Source organism: Coregonus clupeaformis, chromosome 2, assembly GCF_020615455.1.
Source record: "Coregonus clupeaformis isolate EN_2021a chromosome 2, ASM2061545v1, whole genome shotgun sequence".
Lineage (NCBI taxonomy): Eukaryota > Metazoa > Chordata > Actinopteri > Salmoniformes > Salmonidae > Coregonus > Coregonus clupeaformis.
The window spans coordinates 34,611,063-34,630,020 of record NC_059193.1 but is presented as its reverse complement, the minus strand read 5'-3'; the positions used below and the strand labels follow the sequence as shown (position 1 = coordinate 34,630,020).

General features: G+C 42.4%; 1 protein-coding gene across 6 annotated transcripts in view; it reads right to left on the bottom strand.

Moving 5' to 3' along the window:
- LOC121535458 (LIM domain-binding protein 2) overlaps positions 1 to 18,166 on the bottom strand; it is an 85,152-nt gene extending 66,986 nt beyond the window's left edge. For all 6 annotated transcript variants that reach the window (XM_041842555.2, XM_041842564.2, XM_041842573.2 and 3 more), the window contains exon 1: positions 17,909 to 18,166. In XM_041842555.2, coding sequence (XP_041698489.1) covers positions 17,909 to 18,040 — 132 coding nt within the window. In that variant the 5' untranslated portion in view covers positions 18,041 to 18,166. The remainder of the gene's footprint in view (positions 1 to 17,908) is intronic.
- Between the last annotated feature and the right edge of the window lie 792 nt (positions 18,167 to 18,958).

The window sequence follows — 18,958 nt, the reverse complement described above, 5'->3', positions numbered from 1 at the left end:
AGTGTTTCCCCTAGTTTTATTTCCAGGTGGGGCGCAAAGGCCTCCAAAGCAACATATAGGCCTTCTGGTATCAAAATGTTGAATTGGAAACAATATAATACTTTTTCCTAAAGAGATATATATATATATATATATATATATATATATATATATATATAAAAAACATACACTACATAGACTGTATTTTACTGAATCCTGTAGTTCTGATTTATGCTAGATAGACACACTATCCACTCAGGTCAGCCGCCTGTATGCAAATAAAACATTTACATTTTAGTCATTTAGCAGACGCTCTTATCCAGAGCGACTTACAGGAGCAATTAGGGTTAAATGCCTTGCTCAAGGGCACATCGACAGATTTTTTCAGCTAGTCAGCTCAGGGATACGAACCAGCAACCTTTCGCTTAATGGTCCTAGCTAGGCTACCTGCCGCCCAAACCAAATCTATAGTACCAGTCAACAGTTTGGACACACCTACTCATTCAAGGGTTATTCTTCATTTTTACTATTTTCTACACTGTAGAATAATAGTGAAGACATCAAAACTATGAAATAACACATATGGAATCATGTAGTAACCAAAAAAGTGTTAAACAAATCAAAATATATTTTAGATTTTAGATTCTTCAAAGTAGCCACCCTTTGCCTTGATGACAGCTTTGCACACTCTTGGCATTCTCTCAACCAGCTTCATGAGGAATGCTTTTCCAACAGTTTGAAGGAGTTCCCACATATGCTGAGCACTTGTTTGCTGCTTTTCCTTCACTCTTTGGTCCAACTCATCCCAAACCATCTCAATTGGGTTGAGGTCGTGTGATTGTGGAGGCCAGGTCATCTGATGCAGTACTCCATCACTCTCCTTCTTGGTCAAATTGCCCTTACACAGCCTGGAAGTGTGTTTTGGGTTATTGTCTTGTTGAAAAACAAATGATAGTCCCACTAAGCCCAAACGAGTTGGGATGGTGTATCGCTGCAGAATGCTGTGGTAGCCATGCTGGTTAAGTGTGCCTTGAATTCTAAATAAATCACCGTCAGTGTCATCAGCAAAGCACCCCCACACCATCACACCTCCTTCTCCATGCTTCACGGTGGGAACCACACATGCGGAGATCATCCGTTCACCTACTCTGATCTCACAAAGACATGGCGGTTGGAACCAAAAATCTAAAATTTGGACTCATCAGACCAAAGGACAGATTTCCACTGGTCTAATGTCGATTGCTCGTGCTTCTTGGCCCAAGCAAGTCTCTTCTTCTTATTGTTGTCCTTTAGTAGTGGTTTCTTTGCAGCAATTCGACCATGAAGGCCTGATTCACGCAGTCTCCTCTGAACAGTTGATGTTGAGATGTGTCTGTTACTTGAACTCTGTGAAGCATTTATTTGGGCTGCAATCTGAGGCTGGTAACAAAGTAAAAAAATAGCAAAAATAAAGAAAAACCCTTCAATGAGTAGGTGTGTCCAAACTTTTGACTGGTACTGTATATGAAACAATCAGCACTTGACAACTCTTCCACACTTCCCTCTTTCTCTTTAACATCTCATCTAAATCTATCCCACGCAACAGCTGTCCAGACCAGCTTCCTCCTTCTCCACCTCCGTGCATCGCTGGACCAGAGGGTGAAACTCTCCACACACTCGTGCCATGCTTTCATTTACACTACTTGACTAGCTGACAAGCCAGCCGTGCTACTCTAGCTGTCGTCAACCACCACAGATCAATGGCACGCTGCAGGGATCTCAGGTGTACTAACACAGCAGGTTATCCTCCCTGACGCCTGCCACTGCCAGCCAATAAAGCCCTATTGATTTGAACAGATCGTTCCCGTCTGGAGGGATTTATCAATGTGTCAATGGGGGGGGTGGGGGGGGGGGGGGGGGATAGCGTGTGTGTGTGGGTGGGGGGTGTAGTGTGTGTGGTGGTGGGGGGTGCATTTGTGTGTGTGTGTGTTTGTGTGTAGCAACTCCACACATCACAGCGGGGCCAAGCGGCATGGATTTATGGGATAGCTAAAAGATTAGTGGGACACCATAGTGAGGATTGTCAGTAAATAACAATACATTTTAGTCATTTAGCAGACGCTCTTATCCAGAGCGACTTACAGTTAGTGAGTGCATACATTATTATTTTTTCATACTGGTCCCCCGTGGGAAATGAACCCACAACCCTGGTGTTGCAAACGCCATGCTCTACCAACTGAGCTACATGGGACTTGGGGGTCCTACTCACACACACTTATAAATGGATGACGCCCACTCTCACACACACACAGTCGCATGTCATGTACACACAAAGTCACAAACACATAATGAGCGCATACACACACTCACTAACAGTAACACATAAATTAGCACACACACACATGCACACTTACAACATTCCATGAAGTGAAGCACAATGTCAATACATTTCAATCTGACGCAATAATATACGGGGTATTTTCGCCTTTTTCCGCTGGTCTATTGCACACCTCCTAGAGAGTGGGTGTGTCTGGGGCCTAACCTTGGTGAATTAACAACCTCTGCAATCCCATTCAAAGAGTGAATGGATCAGACCCTGCCTCTTTGACTATGAGAATTATACTGTAGAAGGCCCTGGGGTTACGAAGCATAATGGCTTAAGTGTCTGAAAGACACGGTCATGATGCATAGAGAGATTTCCAAGGTAGGGTACATACTGTATATAAAGTGAATATGAGTGTAAGTGTGAAGAGATACAAACTATTCAAACTGTGCATTATAATGCACAATTTAAGTACATTCAATTCAATATGCAATGTTAGCAATCCTGATATATTTTTGTAAAGCTGTTTACTGTGGTACAAAGCAGTAAGTAAACATGTAAACATTATGCAAATGAGCGGAGGTGAACGAAAGAAAAGCTGTGTCCTTGAAAAGCTACTGCCTTCACATGGCCACTACCCACAATGCACCAGTGGGTCCTAGACAACACAACAACATGCACTAATTGGACCAATAAACACGGAACTGTTTGCCTCATCAAACTCAACGCCACTTTTACTCATAACGCTTTGTGAGTATTGTGGTATCATTGGATGTATGCACTTACTAACTGTAAGTCGCTCTGGATAAGAGCATCTGCTAAATTACTAAAATGTTTAGATTACAACCTCTCACTTTCGGTTATTTGAAAATGAAATCATCTCCAAAATATTGCTATTACAACAAATATTACGGTTAAACTCAAATATACTAATTGATTAAACTTTGTAATCTTTGTAAATTATATCATAAAAAATTGGACTGGTGGAGTTATGTCACACATGCAGCTAACAAAAATATATGGAAATGTCTGCCTTACCCAAAATTACAACTAACTAATTGCAGCGTTGCCAAATGGAAGAGGCAAGTGGAAGTGGGAGAAAGTAAGGAACTTGTCTGTCAACCCTGCATTAAAGACCAAAATTGGTTAAAGAAAATTGTGATGAATAAAAAAGTATACCAGTTTAATTTAAGGACCAAATAATTGACAGCTGTGGAAAGCTTTCAGACCCCATTACTTTTTCCACATTTTGTTACGTTACAGCCTTATTCCAAAATTGATTCAATAGTTTTTTCCCCTCATCAATCTACACACAATACCCCATAATGACAAAGCAAAAACAGTTTTTTAGACATTTTTGCTAATACAAAACAACAACTGAAATAACACATTTACATAAGTATTCAGACACTTTACTCAGTACTTTGTTGAAACACCTTTGGCAGCGATTACAGCCTCGAGTCTTCTTGGGTATGACGCTACAAGCTTGGCACACCTGTATTTGGTGAGTTTTTCCCATTCTTCTCTGCAGATCCTCTCAAGCTCTGTCAGGTTAGATGGGGAGCGTTGCTGCACAGCTATTTTAAGGTCTCTCCAGAGATGTTTGATCGGGTTCAAGTCCGGGCTCTGGCTGGGCCACTCAAGGAAATTCAGAGACTTGTCCCGAAGCCACTCCTGCATTGTCTTGGCTGTGTGCTTAGGGTCGTTGTCCTGTTGGAAGATGAACCTTCGCCCCAGTCTGAGGTCCTGAGTGCTCTGGAGCAGGTTTTCATCAAGGATATCTCTGTACTTTGCTCTGTTCATCTTTGCCTCGATCCTGACTAGTCTCCCAGTCCCTGCCGCTGACAAACATCCCCACAGCATTATGCTGGCACAGCCATGCATCACTGTAGGGAAGGTGCCAGGTTTCCTCCAGACGTGACGCTTGGCATTCAGGCCAAAGAGTCCAATCTTTGTTTCATCAGACCAGAGAATCTTGTTTCTCATGGTCTGAGAGTCTTTAGGTGCCTTTTGGCAAACTCCAAGCGGGCTGTCATGTGCCTTTTACTGAGGAGTGGCTTCCGTCTGGCCACTCTACCATAAAGGCCTGATTGGTGGAGTGCTGCAGAGATGGTTGTCCTTCTGGAAGGTTCTCTCATCTCCACAGAGGAACTTTAGAGTTCTGTCAGAGTGACCATTGGGTTCTTGGTCACCTGCCTGACCAAGGCCCTTCTCCCCCGATTGCTCAGTTTGGCCGGGCGGCTAGCTCTAGGCAGAGTCTTGGTGGTTCCAAACTTCTTCCATTTAAGAATGATGGAGGCCACTGTGTTCTTGGGGATCTTCAATGCTGCAGATTTTTTTCTGTGCCTTGACATAATCATGTCTCGGAGCTCTACGGACAATTCTTTCGACCTCATGGCTTGGTTTTTGCTCTGACATGTACTGTCAACCTTATATAGACAGGTGTGTGCCTTTCCAAATCATGTCCAATCAATTGAATTTATCACAGGTGGACTCCAATCAAGTTGTAGAAACATCTCAAGGATGATCAATGGAAACAGAATGCACCTGAGCTCAATTTCGAGTCTCATAGCGAAGTGTCTGAATACTATTGTAAATATGTTTTTTCTGTTTTTTCTGTTTTATAAAATCCTGAACATTTCAAGAACTTTGAACGTTTCTTCAAGCGCAGTCGCAAAAACCATCAAGCGCTATGATGAAACTGGCTCTCATGAGGACTGCCGCAGGAAAGGAAGACCCAGAGTTACCTCTGCTGCAGAGGATAAGTTCATTAGAGTTAACTGCACCTCAGATTGCAGCCCAAATAAATGCTTCACAGAGTTCAAGTAACAGACAAATCTCAACATCAACTGTTCAGAGGAGACTGCGTGAATTAGGCTTTCATGGTCGAATTGCTGCCAAGAAACCACTACTAAAGGACACCAATAATAAGAAGAGACTTGCTTGGGCCAAGAAACACGAGCAATGGACATTAGACCGGTGGAAATCTGTCCTTTGGTCTGATGAGTCCAAATGTGAGATTTTTGGTTCCAACCGCCGTGTCTTTGTGAGACGCGAAGTAGGTTAATGGATGATCTCCGCATGTGTGGTTCCCACCATGAAGCACGGAGGAGGAGGTGTGATGGTGTGGGGGCGCTTTGCTGGTGACACTGTCTGTGATTTATTTAGAATTCAAGGCACACTTAACCAGCATGGCTACCACAGCATTCTGCAGTGATACACACCATCCCATCTGGTTTGCGCTTAGTGGGACTATCATTTGTTTTTCAACAGGACAATGACCCAAAACACACCTCCAGGCTGTGTAAGGGCTATTTGCATATGTGGGAACTCCTTCAAGACTGTTGGAAAAGCATTCCTCATGAAGCTGGTTGAGAGAATGCCAAGAGTGTGCAAAGCAGTCATCAAGGCAAAGGGTGGCTACTTTGAAGAATCTCAATATATATACAATATATTTTGATTTGTTTAACACTTTGTTGGTTAGTACGTGATTCTACATGTGTTATTTCATAGTTTTGATGTCTTCACTATTATTCTACAATGTAGAAAATAGTAAAAATAAAGAAAAACCCTTGAATGAGTAGGTGTGTCCAAACGTTTTACTGGTGCTGTATATATATATATATATATATATATATATATATATATATATATATATATATATATATATATATATATAACACACTACCATTTAAAAGTTTGGGGTCACTTAGAAATGTCCTTGTTTTCGAAAGAAAAGCAATTTTTTTGTCCATTAAAATAACATCAAATTGATCAGAAATACAGTGTAGACATTGTTAATGTTGTAGATGGCTATTGTAGTTAGAAACGGCAGATTTTTTAATGGAATATCTACAGAGGCCCATTATTAGCAACCATCAGTCCTGTGTTCCAATGGCACGTTGTGTTTGCTAATCCAAGTTTATCATTTTAAAAGGCTAATTGATCATTAGAAAACACTTTTGCAATTATGTTAGCACAGCTGAAAACTGTTGTGCTGATTAAAGAAGCAATAAAACTGGCCTTCTTGAGACTAGTTGAGTGTCTGGAGAATCAGCAATTGTGGGTTCGATTACAGAATCAAAATGGCCAGAAACAAATAACTTTCTTCTGAAACTCGTCAGTCTATTCTTGTTCTGAGAAATGAAGGCTATTCCATGCGGGAAATTGCCAAGAAACTGAAGATCTCGTACAACACTGTGTACTACTCCATTCACAGAACAGCGCAAACGGACTCTAACTAGAATAGAAAGAGTAGTGGGAGGCCCCGGTGCACAACTGAGCAAGAGGACAAATACATTAGAGTGTTTTGTTTGAGAAACAGATGCCTCACAGGTCCTCAACTGGCAGCTTCATTAAATAGTACCCGCAACAGTGAAGAGGCGACTCCGGGATGCTGACCTTCTAGGCAGAGTTGCAAAGAAAAAGCCATATCTCAGACTGGCTAATAAAAATAAAAGATTAAGATTGTTAAAAGAACACAGACACTGGACAGAGGAAGATTGGAAAAAAAGTGTTATGGACAGACAAATCGAAGTTTGAGGTGTTCGGATCACAAAGAATAACATTTCTGAGACGCAGACCAAATGAAAAGATGCTGGAGGAGTGCTTGATGCCCTCTGTCAAGCATGGTGGAGGCAATATGATGGTCTGGGGGTGCTTTTGTGGTGGTAAAGTGGGAGATTTGTACAGGGTAAAAGGGATCTTGAAGAAGGAAGGCTATCACTCCATTTTGCAACACCATGCCATACCCTGTGGACGGCGCTTGATTGGAGCCAATTTCCTGCTACAACAGGACAATGACCCAAAGCACAGCTCCAAACTATGCAATAACTATTTAGGGAAGAAGCAGTCAGCTGGTATTCTGTCTATAATGGAGTGGCCAGCACGGTCACCGGATCTCAACCCTATTGAGCTGTTATGGGAGCAGCTTGACCGTAAGAAGTGCCCATCAAGCCAATCCAACTTGTAGTGCACCTCCTCCCAACTGCCCACTGCACTGAGGCTAGGAGACACTGTCACCACTGACAAATCTACAATAATCGAGAATTTCAACAAGCATTTTGCTACGGCTGGCCATGCTTTCCACCTGGCTACCACTACCCCGGCCACCAGCTCTGCACCCTCCGCTGCAACTTGCACATGCCCCCCCCCCACCCCCGCTTCTCCTTCACACAAATTCAGACAGCTGATGTTCTGAAAGAGCTGAAAGATCTGGACCCCTACAAATCAGCTGGGCTAGACAATCTGGACCCTTTCTTTCTAAAATGAGCCACCGAAATTGTCGCAACCCCTATTACTAGCCTGTTCAACCTCTCTTTCGTAACGTCTGAGATCCCCAGAGATTGGAAAGCTGCCGCGGTCATCCCCCTCTTCAAAGGGGGTGACACTCTAGATCCAAACTGTTACAGACCTATATCCATCCTGCCCTGTCTTTCGAAAGTATTTGAAAGCAGAGTTAACAAACAGATCACCGACCATTTCGAATCCCACCGTACCTTCTCCGCTATGCAATCCGGTTTCCGAGCTGGTCATGGGTGCACCTCAGCCACGCTCAAGGTCCTAAATGATATTATAACCGCGATCGATAAAAGACAGTACTGCGCAGCCGTCCTCATCGACCTGGCCAAGGCTTTCGACTCTGTCAACCACCGCATTCTTATTGGCAGACTAAATAGCCTTGGTTTCTCTAATGACTGCCTCGCCTGGTTCACCAACTACTTCTCAGATAGAGTTCAATGTGTCAAATCGGAGGGCCTGTTGTCTGGACCTCTGGCCGTCTCTATGGGGGTGCCACAGGGTTCAATTCTCGGGCCGACTCTATTCTCTGTGTATATCAATGATGTCGCTCTTGCTGCTGGTGACGCTCGGATCCACCTCTATGCGGCGACACCATTTTGTATACATCTGGCCCTTCATTGGATACTGTGTTAACAAACCTCCAAACGAGCTTCAACGCCATACAACACTCCTTCTGTAGCCTCCAACTACTCTTAAACACTAGTAAAACTAAATGCATGCTCTTCAACTGAACGCTGCTTGCACCCGCCCACCCGACTAGAATCACTACTCTCGGCGGGTCTGACCTAGAGTATGTGGACAACTACAAATACCTAGGTGTCTGGTTAGACTGTAAACTCTCCTTCCAGACTCACATTAAGCATCTCCAATCAAAAGTTAGATCTAGAATCGGCTTCCTATTTCTCAACAAACCCTCCTTCACTCATGCTGCCAAACTTGCCCTCGTAAAACTGACTATCCTTCCGATCCTTGACTTCGGCGATGTCATTTACAAAATAGCCTCCAACACTCTACTCAGCAAATTGGATGTAGTCTATCACAGTGCCATCCATTTTGTACGCTCTTGTTGGCTGGCCCTCACTACATATTCGTCGCCAAACCCACTGGCTCCAGGCCATCTATAAATCACTGCTAGGCAAATCCCCGTCTTATCTTAGCTCACTGGTCACCATAGCAACACCCACCCGTAGTCTGCGCTCCAGCAGGTACATCTCACTGGTCATCCCCAAAGCCAACACCTCCTTTGGCCGCCATTCCTTCCAGTTCTCTGCTGCCAATGACTGGAACGAACTGCAAAAATCTCTGAAGCTGGAGACTCTAATCTCCCTCACTAACTTTAAGCGTCAGTTGTCAGAGCAGTTTACCGATCACTGCACCTGTACACAGCCATTCTGAAATTAGCCCACCCAACTACCTCATCCCCATATTGTTATATATTTTGCTAATTTACTCCATCAATGACCTTAAAGTATCGTCCAGGTGACGCTGGTTGAGAGAATGCCAAAAATTTGCAAAGCTGTCATCAAGGCAAAGGGTGGCTATTTGAAGAATCTCAAATATAACATACATTTTGATATGTTTAACACTTTTTTGGTTACTACATGATTCCATATCTGTTATTTCATAGTTTTGATGTCTTCACTATTATTCTACAATGTAGAAAATAGTAAAAAAATATAAAGAAAAACCCTTGAATGAGTAGGTGTTCTAAAACTTTTGATCGTTAGTGTAGATATATATTTACAAAAAATATATATGGGGTATTGGAAATGATGCAGACAATTACATTGATGGAAGCCACAATATATCTGCAATATTAAAGCTGATCTAGACCTTAAAATAAAAATACAAAAATAAAATAAATGGTATGCCATTGATGTAATGAACATACAATTTATTTATGAAAGACATAGAAGGAATCAATTACGGACAGCTATGTCTGTGGGTTATGTGGCCCCAGCAATTCAAGCCATGATAATACAACATCCATATTCACCACGATGTGATGTGTTAATACAGAAATTCATGAAACTGAAGAAAAAAAAAAACATGAACAGGAAGTGAATGGAATAGGTCCATGTGTCTTATCTGTTATCTGTGTATCACTGTACCCTGGAAGGAACTATGGGAACTGTGTGAAAGTGGCAGGAAAAAGGTGGGACCATTGTCCAAGCTTCCTGCTGGCCGGACCAACACCTCATTGTTTGGGCCAAACTATGTTTTTTTTTTGGAGTTAGACGTGAACATCCTCTAACAACATCTGATAATAACTAAATTGATTAGCATCAGACCTGGGTTCAAATAATTGCAAATACTTTTAAGCTTGCCTGGCTTATAGGAACAATAGAATATTCCCGATTTGGCAAACCACACCCATCTAGCACTTCAGGCAGGCTAAAGCAGACGGCCAAAGTATTTGAAAGATTTCGAGTAGTATTTGAACCCAGGTCTGATTGATTAGCACAATTGTTGGAAACAGAGCAAATCAAGTTTGATAGGCACTTCATCCATCTATAATTAAATAACTGTCACAATTTTCTGTGGTATTTGGCCATTTCAGGCCAGGTACAGATGTAGGATCTTAATTTGATCACTCTTTTGTTGCTGAGAATTTTCTTGTACCGCAGGAAATCCAGATGAGCTTCATGATTTACATAAATTCACTGAAAACCCACACTAACACACAGTATTGCACTTTTCATGTAGTCTACTTTTGGCCAGCTAATAGCCTAACCACCAACATTATGGACTAAATGTTAAAATCCTGTTGCTGCAGGATTATTTTGCTGTGACAATATAGGTCAAATTAAAATTCAACACCTGTAGGTACTGTAGGACCTACCTAGGATGGGATTTTGTGTCTGTTTTATGCGCTGCTCAAATTACGGAGTAAGTTTTCCACATACTGGTGATTCTCTTGCATGGCTGAGGATGAAGGGATCTAACTCTGAGAAAAGGTGGAATGTCATTCCCAGATGGGGCAGTGCAGTGGACAGTATCCTTAAGCAATGGACTGACAACAATCATTTAATGCTCAGTTCCACATTGACCCATATCCCCTACTCCTGGGCACTTCATGTAGATCTGAGAAGTATAAGCAATATGGTAATAACCCTAACTTACCCTCTGATAGACTGGGAGGGGTGGATTTTTGCCTTAATGCTTATACAGTAGCCAATCCGATCAGATCTAAACAAATGCCTAGGGGTTGGGAAAAGTGGGCTAGGGGCAAGGGGTTGATTTTGGAACAGGCCACCTGATTACATTCAAAATAGACAGTCAGTCAGTCAACCAGAGGTCAGTCAATGAAAGAGTAAATTATCAGATTTCACCAAACTAAACACAATCCACCTCAGGAGCGCTAAGGTTCGGGCACACTGGCTAAATCCAGGTGAATATTTTAACTTCCCATTACTGCTTTTCAAACTGAACACATTAGATCATGCCGGCCGATATTAATCTACGTAGCACCCTCCATTAAAGTGCTTTTGTTTCCCTCTCTTTCTCTCTCTCTCTTTCGCTCTCGCTCTCTCAGCTTCTCGCTTGCAGCGTTACGCTTTATCCCTCACTCTCCCGCTGAATATTAATGACTTCTATGTTAATGCGCTTACAGCGGCTGAGGTCGAGCAGGCCCCTCCTCTGAATGGTAATCGGACTCCTCATTTACATATCCGCTTAAGCGTCAGATTCCCCCACAACCCCTAAATCACAGCAGAGGTGTGTGTATGTGTGAGTGTGTGTAGAGGCTTCATACGGGGGTCGGTAGCCATAATCAATGCGGTCGAACCTCACGGTCCGTACGCATATGGTCACATTACAATCAAAATCTGTTTTGATTGGTAGGTCAGAAGAGGTTCGCTGTGTAAAATGAAAGGTAATGGGACAATGGCGAGCCGTGTGTGTTGAAGACATACGGCATGTCAAGTGATGGGGTTTAATCGTTAGTGAACTTACAGTCATCTATCATAGTGTATTCCTATTAAAGTGCAGTTTACAGTTAGTGGTTCAAAGGTGATCATGATGAAAGCCATAAACAGAGTTTATGATTGTAAGATGATACAATAGAAATCGTAAGCTTACTATGGCTTGTTGACATTTATTCAAATCCAAGTATGTTTTATATGACTGAACCTGAAACGAATTACTGGGAAAATATCAGGTTTGAAAAACATCAATATTATAATGGCGATATACAGCATTTAACAGTTGGGCAGAATGTATTAATTAAGAGTCATAACTGTTGTACAATAAGATGTAATGAGGATTGTCATCTAAAAATGTGTATCTTCACAGGTTAATTTAGAATAGGCTGACATTTCAGCAACATGCTTGAAAAACCGAACTTCAGTTAAATATTTTAGTTTATATGACCTTCAACATATAGCATAACCCAATGTTTACTCCATCAATTACCTTAAAGTATGCATACAGTAACATAGATATTCATCCAGCAAAATGCCATAGTTGACCTAAAAACAACACAACTATTACTTGTTTAAAACAGATTCGGTTTAAAGACACTACGATTCCGCATTACTGCCCGGACACAAAGCAACACTGCAGCATATGCTGTTCTCTGGGCCAAACTATTCTCATCAGCTGGACAGGGCATGGACATTAGTGACTCATATTAGTTGACGTGCCTGCCAACAACAACTTAATGTAAAAACTAGACTTGAGCTGAATCACATCTCCCATGCTCAGTGTCTATTTTGCTGCTGTGTCTGGGGTTTGGTAACTCAACAACAAACATAAATACACATCCATAAACAAATGTAAATGCACACCCATCAACATGATTTCTGTCTGGTAGAGAAATATTTCATAATGTATCGCATCACTGAATATTTATTTACCTTTTCTAAATCTAAAACGCAGTAGATTAAAAAGCCTACCTGACATTTTCCTATACTAGCCAATATATAGTCCTTGTATTGAATAGTGGTTGGCATGATTCAACAGCCATACACTTACTAATATAACTAACAGCTAGGAAAATGACATACCTGCGCTGAAAAGATAACCAAAAAAACCTGACCCCATCAAACGGGTCCCTATGGGCCCTAGTCAAAAGCACTATGAAGGAAACATGGCATTATTTGGGATGCAGCCCAAGTCCAACACAGCTATTCAGCTATTTTCATTTTATGGAGTCCAGGTTGCTGTTTTAAAAAAGTTACATTTTCTACTTCATGTTTTGAAACAACATAGGATGATACAACATTGTTACTTATTTGGGCTTTAATAAATTCTGCACTGAATAAAAAAATCATGACAAACTTATTGCATATGGATATTCTGGTGATGCTGCATTGTATACTCCTCTTTCTGCTGGTATTTACCTGATATTTACTCAGAAATGTATGGTAAAAGGTGGTGCATTCTGGCACTTATTTCTACATAGTATTAAATGGTACCATTTTTAACAAATACCAGGGAAATAACTGAATGTAAACAGAATTACCAATATAAATGTTATCTTCCCTGCAGTTCAATGATAGGGCCAATTGAACAGGCTTTGGGACCACATCAAGTCAGCCAGGCACCAGTTGAATAATCAAAGGATTCACTGTGCTATATGTTGTTGTGGATATTGTGGAGGACTTCTCCAAAGGCAGGATACCAAACACTAACAAGACTTGGGCTACGTTCCAAATGGCACCCTAGTTCTTTTACAGTGCACAACTTATTACTAGGGCACATAGAGCTCTGGTCAAAAGTAGTACACTATAGGGTATAGGGTACCATCTGGGATGCTGTCTGCAATGTTTTTCTCAGAATACATGGCCAAGAGTAATTTTAAGGTAGATTGAATCCACCGTTTTCCACACGCTTTCATTACAGCCGGATGTCACTTACAACATGCATAGAATTTTTCCATTTTGACAGCCATGTGCTTTATGTATAATTAATTTCAATATAATTTCCGTAGGCCTATGGAACATCTGGATGAGAAACAAACATGGAAAGGTTCCGTATTGAGTTTCTATCAGATAATAGTTACCATTGCCAATATTTACAATATTAACAACAATGTTACAATGGTAACAATGCCCAGGTAACAATAGTGAAGATTCAATCTGTTTACATGGCTCATTCTATAAAAAAAATGACATTTAAGGCCAAATAATACTGAGATGAATATCATGAATAAAGTCCTTTAGTTTTCATAAACAACCAAAACATTTTCTGCCTCTTCTTTTGGTGGCGGTTGAGAGACTTTTCAAAATGAAAAGTTCCCAAAATATTATCTGTGCCATTTTTGATTCATGCATGCAGAACACTTTGCCATTACACAGATTTTCCCTAATAATTCCATCATAAAAATGAATGAAATGAATGAAAACAAAATGCTATTTACGACCAGTATGGCTGGAAGGATGGCTATAATGGCAGTAAATTGGTGGTGTGTAGGGTCGGTTGTTGGGAGTTGTTGCCGGCATGGTATCTGCGGTACAGGAGTGGAAGTCCACAGGGTTTTGGACTATTCCTGTTGAATAATTAATAAATGTTGTGCGATTGCATCTCTGCAACATTGCCTTGGCCTTGTACTGTACTGTACTAACTTATAATCTACTGTACAGTACAGTAGAGTACTGTATTGTACTGACCTATACTTTAATCTTCTTTATTGTACTGTACTATACTGAACTGTGCTGACCAAATTTTTTGAAACAGACGTGTATGATCGATTCAGATTTTGACTGACCAAATTTAAACATCCATGGACATCTGGTGTCGGATGGTGCTCAGTGGGTGAGAGGGCTGGTCACAGTAAAAGGAAAGAGAGGGGATCATGGGTAGGTGTCAGTAAGAGCCGGGAGAGGTGACATTAACTGGAGCGAGAGAGAAGAGAGAGGGAGCAAGAGAGGGAGGGATTGCCAAACTGTGTTCACACTCTTGCTTTGACCACCACGCGACAGAAAGAGAAAGAACACAGTTATGAGCCGAACATAACAGTATGCCAGTGGCAAGGAGGACCCAACTGTGGTTTGTGACTACTATGTACTCCCATTGTAGCCAATTCAGTTGCAGTCATTTTGTTAGAGATTTTTAGGTCATTTTGTTACCTATTTGGTAACAGAATGATGTGTTTCACCTAATAAATCTTAAACCAAATTGTTATCAGTAAGAACACTATAACTAATTGGTTGTTCTACATTTACTTGTTACTTCTGTGAACTTTCATTATCCTCCCTCCTCATGAGGAAGAGAAATTAGAAAAAATCTTAAAGATATGTGGGTTACTAAACATAAAAGTGTTGATATTAGTGGGTAGGGGTCTTTACTTCAACATTATGTATTTCCAATACCTTTTAAGACTTTTTCTGCTAGATGTTTTCTAAGACCTTTTTTTTCATATTTTTGACCAGAAATCAAAGCCTTTGCTTATTCCTAATTTTGAGGATGGAAAATGGTAGAAACATTTATATATGCCTTGTCACGAATTCAGCCGAGGCTGCCCCTCCTCCTTGCTCGGGCAGGTTTCGGCGTTCGTCGTCACCGGCTTACTAGCCACTACCGCTCCATTTATCATCACTCCATTTGTCTTGTCTTGTCTTGTCTTGTCAATCACACACACCTGGTACTCATTCCCTCATTAGTCTGTGTATAAGTGTTCCCTCTGCCCCCTTGTCCTTTGTGAGTAATTGTTCATTGTGAGAGTGAGTAGCTCGGTTGAGCTACTCTTTCCTTGTATGTAGCCAAGGTGGATTTTTCCCTTGTGCTAGTTTCGTTTTGACGCTTGCTGCACGTTATTCTAGTCTCCCGAGTGGCGCAGTGGTCTAAGGCGCTGCATCGCAGTGCTAGCTGTGCCACTAGAGATCCTGGTTCGAATCCAGGCTCTGTCGTAGCCGGCCGCGACCGGGAGACCCATGGGGCGGCGCACAATTGGTCCAGGGTAGGGGAGGGAATGGCTGGCAGGGATGTAGCTCAGTTGGTAGAGCATGGCGTTTGCAACGCCAGGGTTGTGGGTTTGATTCCCAAGGGGGACCAGTATGAAAAATTAACTAACTGTAAGTTGCTCTGGATAAGAGTGTCTGCTAAATGACTAAAATGTAATGTGCACTGAATAAACTCTGGATTTCGGTGTTTTACCTCCTGCGCCTGACTCCGTCATTCACATCTCATCACAGAATCACTCACCTCTGTGGAGTCAGCAGGAGAGGAGCGCATGCCTGGAATAGTGGCAAGGTTCCAGGAACATTCCACTATGCTGCCAGCTTGGGGGAAGCGATGGATCGGGTTCTTCAGGTCGTCCAACGCCTGGAGAGAAGAGGAACCGATCCGTCGAGACCAGCTGGCCAACCGGATCCAGCCACCTACATCACAGCACCCGGAGGGATCCAGATATCTCGACCACGGGCGTTCGATGGGACACTGGCTCTATGTCAGGGATTCCTTCTCCAACTGGAGCTGTACTGCTCCAGTGTCAGGCCGGCGCCATCAGATCGAGAGCAGGTGTCCGTCCTCATTTCCTGCCTGTCGGGGAAAGCCCTGGAGTGGGCCAACGCGGTTTGGAGAGAAGGAGGAGCCGCGTTGGAGGACTGCAGGGAGTTTGCACGCCTATTTCGGGCAGTTTTCGATCACCCGCCCGAGGGTCGAGAGGCGGGTGAGCAGCTGGTCCACTTGAAGCAGGGGACGAGGACAGTACAGGAATTCGTGCTGGAGTTCCGGATTCTGGCAGCAGGATCCGGGTGGACGAGCGGGCCCTGATCAACCAGTTCTGGTGCCATCTACGGGAGGACGTCCGACGGGAGCTAGCCTGCCGTGACACTAGTTTGTCTTTTACCGAACTGGTGGATATGGCCATTCGTCTGGATAACCTGCTGGAAACCAGAGGACGTCCTGGAGGAGGTCTGCCTGTTCCCGCCCCAACCAACGCGGATCCAGAGGTCATGGATCTGGGTGGTCCCTCTCTGTTGAGTGACTTCCATCGTCGCCATCCGACTCGCCCTGCTCCGCGTCCTCCTGGCCGTCCCTGAGGCCGGTGTCGGCGCGCTGCTGTAGCTGCGCGTCGAGGGTGTACTGTCACGAATTCAGCCGAGGCTGCCTCCCCTCCTTGCTCGGGCAGGTTTCGGCGTTCGTCGTCACCGGCTTACTAGCCAATACCGCTCCATTTGCCTTGTCAATCACACACACCTGGTATTCCTTCATTAGTCTGTGTATAAGTGTTCCCTCTGCCCCCTTGTCCTTTGTGAGTGATTGTTCATTGTGAGAGTGAGTAGCTCGGTTGAGCTACTGTTTCCTTGTATGTAGCCAAGGTGGATTTTTCCCTGCGCTTTATTCATGTACACTAAATAAACTCTGGATTTCGGTGTTTTACCTCCTGCGCCTGACTCCGTCATTCACATCTCATCACATACCTACATTTCTGAAAAATATAGACTCTTAGCGTTCATTTGACACCAAATTTGATGTGCTCCTATGAACTTCACATGCTGGTGCTTCTGGGGCTTTTTACATGGAAATGCCCTTTATTATTTTTTAGGATTACTGTGCCATAACCTAAAATACACCTCACAGAAGTTCAGCTTAAATTATATTTTAAAACAGCACGGTTTTACTGCGATTGTTCATAATCATTGGCAAACATCCCATGTATGATTTTTTAAAACAAATTAATAAAACTGATAAAAACAACTACCTCTAAATACATGTCTGTAACCATCAATCTGTATCAATCTGTCATGGTCAACCATTTGAATGCAATAGACTGACACAATTAGAAACCCAAGGTCACACACCTGATGGTCAAGTTACATCTTTCTTACGTGTTTTGAAACACTGTTTTTCCTAAATGCACTTAAATAGATTTGACATATAAAGACAACTGAATTACTTGACAAACTAAAATAACAAACTTTTGTTGTTACTAATGATTTATAAGTGTTTGTGTTCTAGCCTGGTATTTCAAACAAAGTAGCAATCTTACAAGGGCAACGAAACAAAAACGTACTGAACTGAACACATTTCCTTGCTCATTCATGTTTTACATGATTGCCTATCCGAACAATTAATGTTTCTTCTTGAAAATATATATACTTTTATGTAAAATGTTCTGTCCTTTAATCATGTCATTTAGGAGGATAAACAACTCCACCTAACATAGGCTATGACATACTGGACTTGGAAGGTTAGGCACATGTGCAACATGAACACATCTGTATTTACAAATGTAACCACTTTCCAGGTTAAACCACTGAGCCGACCCAAACACACTTACATTTCTCCCTGAAAACAAACATCCCAACACCTTCAAATAACGGGACGTTCTTTGCCTGGACCCTGTGCCATTACATAGGTCCTATACTGTGCAGAACTCACCTCAGTACGAGATTGTAGTCGTTTGTTCATCTCGTAGATCCTATACTCGGGTTGGACCATGTATGGCGAGTGTCTTCTGTAGAAGGGTCCGAATGGGGAGGAATAGAACGGGTCGTGGGGAGGGTTCGACATGTTGAGTTCTTGCCGCGGTTACAACCTGCAGAGCGCAATTTCAACATCCACGCAACGCACATGGAGTGCGATGCTCTTGAAGACGCCGTGGAACCAGCTGCTATACAAGGCTGAGCTACTCTGCACGTTGGGCTGACTAGTTCGCTGCTATAGCGGGGAGATGGGGAGGGGGGAGGAAGGGAAGGGGGACTGAAGGGCAGGGTAGGAGGGAGGGAGGGAGCGAATGTTCATTGGACGGGTTTGAGGGCTGCATGGTTCCAGTATAAGGGTCGTTTACTGCCTCTATCCTTGTTTTGGAGTCGACCCCAGTTGTATTCAGCAGTTTTTGTTTTAGGGACTTTTTTGTTACCACGATTTCAAGCCCTTAAAGCCATGTCTGATTTAGAGCAGTTCCTTTAATAATTGCGCACTGACACATCCAACAAATGCACCTCACTGACAATGTAACCTCAAGAGTTGTTAAACCTAAACTGCAAATACATATCATGATTAAGTAGGCAAATATGATAACTGCATAACCCACAATAGATGGAATATGTGCAAAACAATAATGCATCTTACATGTAACTGTGGATGACACACCAACAGCCTACTAACACAACAGCAATCCAACAGATCTGTGTCTAAAAAATTGTCAGTTTGATATGCAGACCTGTGTTATGATGTTTTATTGATTATCTTGCTATCAATAATACTCAACCTGTACAGAATTTCAACAAGCCCATAAGAATAACTTGACTCTACTTATTTGAATGGTCTATTGTGACTTCTGTCAAGTCGACCAAAATGTCAACATCATAAATAACAATAATGATCTGTTGATTGTTCCTCATCCAGACTGTGAAGCCTATGTCCCTCTTGAATACACAACTCAGTATAATCAAGTATACACCCTTCACTGCACTGATTTCTCAGCAA